This window comes from Struthio camelus, chromosome 13, assembly GCF_040807025.1.
Source record: "Struthio camelus isolate bStrCam1 chromosome 13, bStrCam1.hap1, whole genome shotgun sequence".
Lineage (NCBI taxonomy): Eukaryota > Metazoa > Chordata > Aves > Struthioniformes > Struthionidae > Struthio > Struthio camelus.
This window is the reverse complement of record NC_090954.1, coordinates 20,697,330-20,707,187: the sequence shown is the minus strand read 5'-3', so window position 1 is coordinate 20,707,187 and position 9,858 is coordinate 20,697,330. Positions and strand designations below refer to the sequence as shown.

The 9,858-nt window shown below is 57.3% G+C and overlaps 1 protein-coding gene across 4 annotated transcripts in view; it reads left to right on the top strand.

Annotated features, from left to right (window-relative positions):
• Positions 1–3,272: 3,272 nt before the first annotated feature.
• Positions 3,273–9,858, top strand: part of ETF1 (eukaryotic translation termination factor 1) — a 29,116-nt gene continuing 22,530 nt past the window's right edge. Inside the window, exons 1-2 of one of the 4 annotated variants that reach the window (XM_068960032.1) lie at positions 3,273–3,306; positions 4,303–4,429. In XM_068960032.1, coding sequence (XP_068816133.1) covers positions 4,344–4,429 — 86 coding nt within the window. In that variant the 5' untranslated portion in view covers positions 3,273–3,306; positions 4,303–4,343. The other 3 variants (XM_068960033.1, XM_068960031.1, XM_068960034.1) reach the window with 3 other exon arrangements.

Below are 9,858 nucleotides of genomic sequence, written 5' to 3'. Positions count from 1 at the left end.
AACTTTAGAGCTGCTTTGCCCTGTGACAGCTCAGGTATTTGGGAGAGAGGAAGGGATTCATTTCCCCGGCACTCCAGGCAATTTTCTGAAACGCAGCTACTGGTGAGGGCTGCAAGTCCTGGTGCTGTGAACCTTCCTTCTCTTAAGTTGTGGCTGGGAAGGGACCAATGCCTTTTCGGCTTTGGATGCTGCAGTGTTGCCAGCAGTCCTAGCAAGAAAGCCTGGAAGCTGCTCCCGCTCCACGATAAAGAGAGTATAGGCCTAGCCCAATAAAGGCAACAGGGAAAAGAGGAGCCTTGCAAAGATTAGTGAGTCGACATTCAGAAATCTGTTGAAAGTTGAACCAAAAACTGGGGTGGGTCTAGAGAGAGGTGGCACCCAGTCTTTTACTGCAGTTTCTAGCTAGCACAGGGCAGCAAATAGCACCAGGTCCAACTGGCCCTGGGTGGCTTCATGTTAGAGGATGTTCAGGAACCAGGACACAGAGCAAGATAACGGATCTGAAGTGGGCACGCGCAGAGCCAAGGGAACAGATAACAAAGGGAGAAGGGGCTTGGAGCATCTTGGTCTGGGCAAGAAACAAGGTGAGGAAGGGGCTGAAGATGTGGCTGTAGGAAGAGACAAAAGGCAGCGCAGCGCATGCCCGCAGTCAGTGGCAACCTTGGCTGGCATTGTGTGAGGAAGGGCAGGCGGGAAGGGGAATTTTTCCTGCTGGCGATCACGTGTGTTACTCTGCCTGATTTCAGGTGAACCGAGGGGTTCCAGCCTGAAACTCAGCATTTGGCTTTCAGCAGGGGAGTTGGCAGGGACTAGGGGTAAGAAATCTGCTGTGCGCTGTGGCTGTTCACTGGGAAGACAGCAGAGTGCCCGGCAACGTGGCAGCCAGGGGGCTGAGGAGACTTCCATCCCTCGTGAGCACCACGCATCCCTGGAGAGACAAAAGTCGTGTCGACATAGAGCATCCACAAGTAGCGAGGTGGTTACAAATTCATTTTGGCTGGGTCCAGATCCTGCTTTTCAGTGGCAGGCTGAGGCATGCTCAAGATTTGTGCGAATGGCAATAAAATACCATGGTTTCTGGGAAGTTTGAGGGACCACATCTGGAGAAGGACATGCACGTTTATGACGACTGCTGCTCCTGAGGGGGGTTTGTGCAGTTGTGTGTGTGTCTTACGTGTGAAACTACAGGCTTCGTTCTGCTGCAGCGTGACCCTAATCCTGTCCTATCTGCCGGTTTTGGAAATGGCAGGGAGCACTTGGCCATCTATTGCTTGAGGAGAGTGACTTCCTTTATAAAACTGGATTGCAGATGACTCTTTATCCTTTTGAGTTTCCCTGTGCTGCTGGGCTTGTCCAAAGTGATTCCCTGTATAAAATTACGCAGTCTGAGAAAGGGGAGGGATTGTCCCCCGGCAGAGTGAGTTACTGGGTATTTCAGGTGTCAAAAGGAGACGTCTTTAAGTGAAACAGCTTGAAAACCACCCTCCACGGGGGTTTTCCTGCTGCCTCCCTGAAACTACAGGTAACTGTTGCTGTGCCTGCAGCAGAGCCAGGGGCAGCCCGGGCCGCCTCTCGCCTGCTCTTAGCGCCGTTCCCAGCTCGGAGCGCCGTCAGAGCCGAGGCAGCCGGCCACCCTGCCGCCTCCGGGGTCCTCAATCGTTGATCGAGGCTGGCCTTTACTTCTTGAATGAATTCTTCTTTTCGCTGCCCCAGAAGGTGCGAGTCCTGTCCGGAGGAGTTAACTGCTTCAGTCGCCTTGGTGGGAAGGTGTCCATCAGCCCCAGGAGAGAGGGTGTTGTGGGTTTGTTCCCTGCTCTCATTTTTAATGTAGGCAGATGCTCATCTCAGGAAGCCTGAAGGCCCAGCAGTGCTGCAGCTCTGGACCAAATTGCTGGCCTGTGCATGACAGTAATTAAGGGAAGTTTTGCACAGCCGTTCTGGGGAAAGAAGACAGGTCCCTGAGCAAAGTCTGGGCTGTGTGCTTCCACCCCGAATGCATAAACTGGCTCTTCGTTTAGCCCTCAGCAACAGGCGTTACGAGGTCATGGACAGTCTTTCTGGAGCACAGGCTTTTTCCCACGTGCCGCTCCGCTTCCGGCCGTCCTCCTCGCCAGCGGGAAGCTGCAGCGCCCGGCGAAGGTGAGAGCTGGGGGAAGCAGCCAGGAGAGGTGCCGGAGCCGCCCGCGCGGTGTCGGCAGGGGGGAGCGAGGCAGGGCCGGCGCAGCCCCCGCGGGCTCTCGCTTAAAATAACAGCAGTCAGTAACCCAGACAGGAGAACCGGGATACTAGGTTTCAGCTTCCCGGCTCCTGCCTAAATCTTCAAGAGCGGAGAGAAGGCTGAGATTTCCTCCAGGGGCAGGCTGTCTCCCGCTCGCCTGCAGTGGGAGACTTTCCACCTTTCCTTAAAAGCGTTTTCAGGTCAGCGGCGGCTGACCGGGATGCTCACCAGGCACTTTTTGGAGCAGAGCTCCTGTATGGAACTGGGATAACAGGACTCCCAGGCAAATGCAAGCGAAGCTGCGGTTCGCCGGCCCGCCTGCGCGCACGCACGCTCCTGCCTCCGCGAAGAAGCTCTTGCGGCTACGTGTAATCCCCCTTCTTACCCTTTCGAGGAGGATTATAAAGGGCTGTGCGTGACCGCATGCGCATGGAAAAAATATCTGCGAGGTCTGAATTTGCTACTTCACCCCTCCCCAGAAGAGCAACAGGACTGAGCCGGCTGCGACACCCAAGCCCGCCCTCAGCTCTTGCTTTGGCCCCAGGGGGGTGGAGGGGGGGGGCACTGTGACACAGTGAGGTGGAGTCACAAGCACGCCAGGCCTCAGCAAGGGCGCCAGGCCCACCTCAGCATGTCACGAGCGCGCCGGGCCTCGGCGAGCGTGCCAGGCCGGCGGCTCAGCAGCGGCAGCGCTTGCCTCTGCGGGGGCGGCGGGGAAGCGGCCCCGGGCAGAGCGGGGACTGTCCCGCGGGGCCCCCCGCCGCTCGCACCGCGCCTCTGACCCCCGCGGGGCCCCCCGCCGCTCGCACCGCGCCTCTGACCCAGAGCCTGCGGAGCTGGCCTGGTGTCATCCTGGTTAAGGCAAAGCAGCGGGCACGGGCGCGGGTGGCCGTCGCCGCCTCCCCGCGCCGGCCTTGGGCCCCTCGGCCCCGGCGCGGCAACCGCTGTGCCCGCTCCCCAAAGGGCCGCGGCCCGGGCCGGCGCGGGGCCCTCCTCGGCCGGGCCGGAAAGGGCAGCCGGACGGGACCGCGGCCCTCGGGGCGCCGCTCCGGACGGGCGGAGAGTCGGCGGCTCCGGAGACGGGCGAGGTAACCGCGGGGAGCTGCCGCCGCCACGGCCTCGCGCCCCCGTGGCCGTGCCGTGTCGCGGCGAGGGCCGGTTTCCCCGGGATGGTTTCCCCGTTTCGGGCAGGAACACGAGGTTTAGCAAAAACCGGCGAGCCGTGGCGGAAACCGGCTCCCGGCAGCCGCGAGCCGAGCGTTGCTCGAGCCGGGCTGGGCAGGGCGACCTGAGAAGTCAGTGAAACACCCCAGGCCGGACCCGCCGTCGCACCGGCCCCGCTCAGGTGGGCCTGGGGGTGACACAGGCGGCCGGGGGGGGCACAAGGGGCCCCGAGGGCGACATGGCGCCAGGGCAGCGAGCGCGGGGTGGCAGCGCGCAGGCGGCCCCCGCGGGCGGGCGGGCGGGCGGGCGGGGGGCGCAGCCCGGGGCCGGGCAGCCCGGCGGCGGCGGCGGCAGGACCCGGCGGGGGGCGCCAGGCCCAGCCCGGCCCGGCCCGGCCTGGCTCGGCGCGCGCGCGCGCGGCCCCTTTAAGAGCCCGCCGCGGCCTGACGCGGCGCCGCCCGGCCGCGCTGGCGAGATCTCGCGAGAGCTCGCGGCGCCTCCCGCCCCCGCCTCCCGCCCGCCGCCGCCGCCGCGGGCCGGGGACTACCCGCCCCAGGTTGCCCCGCGCGGGCGCCGGCCAATAGCGGCGGGCGCGGGGGGCGGCGGCCTGCGGGCGGGCGGCCTATGGCGCGGCGCGGCGCTCCCGCGCGGGCGGGGCGGGCGCACGGCCCCGCCGCCCCCGCCCCGGTCCCCCGGAAGTGATGTCACAGGCCCCATGTGAGCCCGATTGCAACACATGCAGCGCGGAGAGGGGGAGCGCGAGGAGCCGGTGTCCGACGTCAGCGCCGCCGCCGCCGCCGGGGGGACCGGGCCTGAGGTGAGGGCGCGGCGCGCGGCGGCGGCGGGGGCGGCGGCGGCGGCGGCGGCGCGGCCGGGTGACTAACCGCTGTGCTCTGTGCCGGCCGGCCGGCCCGCCGCAGGCAGCAGCAGCAGCCGCAGCAGCAGGAGGCGGAGGGAGAAGATGGCGGACGATCCCAGCGCTGCCGACCGCAACGTGGAGATCTGGAAGATCAAGAAGCTCATCAAGAGCCTGGAGGCGGCCCGCGGGTGAGCGGCGGCGGCGGGGCCGGCGGCGGGGCCGGCGGCGCGGAGCTCCCGGCGGGAGGGGAGGGGGGGCCCGGCCGGCGGCGCGGGGGCTGCCGCTGCGGCCGGGCCGGGCCGGGCCGGCCGGGGGAGGGCGGAGCGCGGGCCCGGTCTGGCCCCTTGCCGGGCCCCGGCGCCCTTTGTCCCCCCGGGGCGGTGGAGCGGGCAGGTCGCCGCGGCCCCTCGGGGTCCGGCTGGAGGGAAGAGCCTGCTTACAGCGGTTGGGGAGCGAGCGAGGCGGGCCGCGAGGGCCCCTGCGGGCCCTGGGGGGAGGCTCGGTTACAAAATGGAAACGTAATCCCCTTTTCCACGAGGGGCACGGGTAGGGCCCGCCCCTCCTCCCCCCCGTCCCCGGGGGGGCCCGGGTGCGTGTCGCCGTTGACCGGCGGGGACCCTTCCCGGTAAGCGGATGAGATGCCTCCGGCCGCTGCGCTCCGCGGGGATGTCACAGGTGTGTGTCCAGGCGCGGGGCCGGCCGCCCCGGGAGCTGCCGAGCGGCGTGGCGTGTCCGGCCTCGCTCCTGCTGGGTGCGGAGTTGCGAGCTCAGTGGCCTGGGACGTCCCGTGCCAGCTGGCATTTAAGAATGGTGGATTCCAGCCGGAGTAAAAAGCTCATCCGGCCCCCCCTGTGCTGGCTTGGGCTCCACCCAAGAGACCAACTGGCTAGAGGAACACAAGGAGGGATAAGGGCAGCGAGGCACAGTCTTATCTGGTAGTTACTTTATTACCTGTTTTACTCACAGTTGTTTGGTTCTTTCTCGCTCCTTCGCCTGCCAATGAAAGTGCTTAGCTCCATTTCCCCAAAAGTAAGCTCTTCCGAAATTTGAGTAGTGTTAAATTTACGGTCTCTGATCTCACATGTATTGTCCTTGTGCTTTTATGATCTCTTTTCACCAGAAGAAAAATTGTTGGTTGCTTTTAAAGCCTGCTCCTTGCCAAAGGTGACAAAGATGACGTTTTCTGTGGGTAACTAGGCAGTGTGTTGTTTCACGACTCAGGAAGCCACTCAGGTTTGAGTTGTTGCAAGCACTATAGGTCTTCGAGCTGTAAAATGGCAAAGCGTTTGTTTTGCAGTACAACAAAATAAAATAGAAATCAAGGGTGGCCCTCCAGTCGCCCTTGTGGCTACAGTTTGCATAGGTTCATCTGAACTAGTCTTCATCTAGCTAGCCAGAGTGCTTTTGGCCTCTTACCATGGCTGCCCACAAGACAGGTTGCGTTTGGATAGCTCACTTGAGCCAAACGGGCTGTTCTGTCCTTAGTACCGGCGTTTACTCTTATGTGGAGAGCAGGCCAGGGCTCAGCTGGAAATGAGCAGGGGGCAAGAGGGGGAGGAGAACCTGAGCCAGGTCTCTCAATTTTTTTTTTCTGATTTGTAATGTAGCTGTTAGTGCGAGGGATGGGGGTGTGTGAGAGGGATTGTGGGACTGGGGATTGTCCTGCCGCAGGGTGGACTTTGACTGCTTCCGCTGATCAGGCAGCTGTGCCTTCCCACAGTGTTGGCTGCTGGTAGTGGGGAGGTCCAGAGAAGCACAGGAGCGTGTGAATGACTTCAGCTATGAAGTTGAAAGGGGGGGGTGGCTTGGGGGGGCTACACACGTGTAGTGCAGCTTGCGAAAACAGCCGTTGCTCCCCACAGCAGTGTTGAGAAAGGCTGGGATGTGTTTGGGAAATGTATAGTTAGCGTTGCAGCTCTCCCTGATTCAAAATGCGGTAGCGTAAGCGTGTCTAGCTTTAATGGCAGCTCTTATTTTGTTCACTGTTTGGAATGGATGAATATTGCAGAGCACTAGATTGAAAGTGATATTCAGGAGTTCTTGGAAAGTCAGGCTGAAGAGCCAGGTTGGAGGGGGTGGCTGTTCGGGGTAGAACCCATAATTATCTTTTTTTGACAACCTACTGGGGCCACAGCTCAGGCATCTCCCCTCTTTTCCCAGTCCATGTCCCCTGGCACATTTCTAGTTCATGATAAAGGCACTGCAAGTGGAATAAAATGCACATAGGACATTTAGGTGAGCCCTCTGGATCCAGCATTTCTCCTAGATGTTCTCCTGCTGTTCCTGAAATTAATATTTATGTATTGGCTAATAAAACAATCACCTGACAAAGGTAGCTAGTGCTAACAAACTTTGCTGTAAACAAGGCTATACTGGTTATGTGTAAATGCATGTGGTGCTTGCAGGGAGACCGAGCCGAAATTATCCTTGTCTGTTTGGGCCCCATAAGAGGAAGAGATGCTGCAGCTCTTGCTACCAGCAGCATCAGGCTCCCTAGCACACAAGAGGTGTGAGCCAGTGAAACAGGCTTTTCCTGCCTTTGGGAGAGTCACTTCCCCTTCCTGTGGAGTAGGAAGACCTGCTCTGGGGTGGGTAAGGGGGCAAAGCGGTTAAGTAGGGCGATGCGGAGGGACAGGACTTCTTGGTGTCTCCACCTTCCCTTACTCATGTACTCCTAATAGTGACCCAGCAGCGATGTCCCAGTTTCATGTGCTGGTTGTTCCTGCAGTGGATCAAAGGGATGGGAAACAGAGGAAGCTGGAACTAGACATTCGGTTTGCATGTGACAGGTGGGGTGCCTTTGCTGTTATCTAGCCGTTTCTGTAAATCTGCAGAGTATATCAAACAAAACATTAAGTGAGCACAGGAGCAAGGAAATGCTTTTATCGTGTCTGGGATAGATGAGGTAAGTGGCAATGTTTGGCCAGAAAAGCAAGGGAAAAGATTAGACCTTGGATTTTCTGGAAGCTGATCAGCTAGAGGCCAGTGAGGCTAAGGCTTCTTCTTGAATTTTAAGGTAATGTCCTAGTGAGAGTATCTTATGTTATTTTTCAAGCCCTGCTTAGGAAGCCGGTCTCTAGTTAGCAACAACCTGGCAAATAAAAAAAATAATTAAAGAAAAACACCAAACCCACCCCACCTCCACTGGCAGGGAGCAGAAGGAGCTGCTGTCTGTGTCTTACTTCTTAACATAGAAGTATCTGTTCTCTTTTAGCTCTTCCAAAGTTGAGCTGAGAACTGCCTGGTACTGTGTGACGTTAATGAGCTGATCCTCTGATTTGGTGCTATGGGAAGGAGGGAGTAGCTGAGGCCGGTATCCACAGGATGTTGTGCGAGTGGGAGCAAGTGAGGCCTGAGCTCTGTGATGCAGGCAGTTAACCCTTCTAGCCAGAAGTAGATGAGAGTAAAAGGCTGGTGAGGAGAAACGTATGCCCTTGTGAGAGCTCTAGCCCTGTTATCTCTGGTAGCAAGGAAGGCTCAGCTCTTCATCAAGCACTGGCCCTTCTGCCCTACAAAGTGATCCTGCTTTCTGATCAATCCAAAGTTAGTTTGTGTAAAACTGAGTCTCTGTGAAAGAGACTGTGCACCCCAGTAGCTGCGGTCACGTCTCTGCAAGAGTAAAGTGGTGTTCGCCAGTGTGTTCTTCTTTATCGTCTGTCCCAGTGCTTTTCTGCTGTTGCTTCGTGCAGTTTTCCACTGTCGCTATTAAACTGACAATTACTCTTTGTTCCTTTGGTCTTTGCAGTCCTGAATAGTTAGCAGAGCTATGGTCAGTTTTTCTGCTAATCTAAGCTGTAAATGCTTGGCAAAATTGAGCAGCAGCAACAGCTAGCAGCCTCCTTCCTGGCTTAGGCCTAAGATGTTGCATCTGAATCACGTTTGAAACGTTTCTAAGAGTCTTAGAAGCAGGAGTTTTCTTCCTGCAGGCTGTTCTGCTCGGAAATTGTTTACTAACACCTCTGCTGGGGAGACTGGCTTTCTCACCCTGAGTAAGAATACAGCTAATGTAGAGTGTGTGACCGTATTATAATGGTAAAGCCTTCAGCAACCTGCTTCCTTGAGACACTTCTCCAGCCTTGAACTTAAAGGAGTAGTATTCTCTTCAGAGCGGTAACTTTTGTTAGCTATTTTATTTTGCCGCAACGGGGAAAGAGGGGACAGCTGAGAAAGGTGAAAAGTGTATTTGAAGACTCTCTGCAAGCACTGTTAAGCCTGATGAACAAGAAGGGTAGAAACTGAGCATCAGAATGATATGCTTCCCAGCTAAGTACATTAGAGGGAAGGTGGGGAGAAAGCGGTCATATGCACGCTTCTGAGCAAATTCAGAAACGAGTACAGGTAACTTACTCTGGTTGCGGCTGGAAGAAATGAATCAAGGCGGAAGAGTGGAGAAATGGCAGGAAAGGGGGAAGTCGTGATGCCTCCAGAGCCATAGGAAAGCAAAGCAATGCAGTGTCTTGCTTGGAAGTGGATTCTGTCAAGCAGGGACTTTATGAATTATATGGGAGAAACCAAACATGAGACACATGAAGAGTGACCAGGAAAGACAGAAGCCTGGAAGTGTGTGGAGACTCCTGTGAAATGAAACATACTGGTTGAGCTTGAGTGTAGTGAAGCTGACCTGTAGCTCATACACAAGTAACGGGCTCAGCATGTGTTGCAGAAAGCTACAGTTGCAGCTGGGGTTTGCTTCAGTCCATCTGGCATCTTGCTGGTTCCTGTGGAACAGCCCAGTTCTGGAATCAGCCTCAGACTGCTGCTGCTTCCCAGCCTTGTGCAACAGGGCTGGGAACCCGCTCAGGTAAAAGCGGGTGGCAGGTCTGACATCTCTGTACCTTGTTCTGGGGTATCCTGGGATGGTGCTGCTTTCATGAGCAGGCAGGCTGGCCAGGTCGAGACCTGTTATTTTGGACAACCTGGTGGCTCTGGAGAACAAGATAGACTGGTGTGTTGTGCTGTTAGCATGGTGGGCCTTTCTGGAAGTGACCTGTGAGCCCACCTACTTGTGAGTTATCGCTGGAGCTGTGACTGCTGCGGCAACCCTAGCTGCCAGCAATACTGCTGTGATCCGTTTGGGGAGTAACTGGGCTCAATTGCAAGTAATGTCCTGTGACATGTTTTGCCTTGTTCCCGATTTCGTTTGAACAAAGTGCTGGAATACTTTGGGGACGCTGGAGCTGCGTTGCTCTGCATCAGAGAGCTTTTTCTCTCCTAAATTAGGCAGTGCAAATATTCGTTTACTCATGGCAGCATCTGCTGCACTTGACTGTAGACAGCTTGTCCTGGCAATAGCAGGTATTGTACAGCTCCATTGCACTGAAGTTGGAACCGTGCTGGAATAGCTGCTGGATAGTTGAATATGTTAGAATGGTTGATTCTAACTGTGGTGTGCATTACTGCACAGTATGTGCTGGTGTAGAGTATTGTAAATGAGTGTAATGACCCTACCATGTCTAGGCAAGTACCAGTATGCCTGTCTTGTCTTTAAGTGGGGTCATGCATGAAGGGGGAGGATCTGGAGTGGTCTTTCATTGCTGTGACTGGTTTCTGGCTGCACTGCCAGAGACATGTCAGTTCAGAGGCTCCCTCACCTGCTCCCAGAGTTGCAGCAGACCTC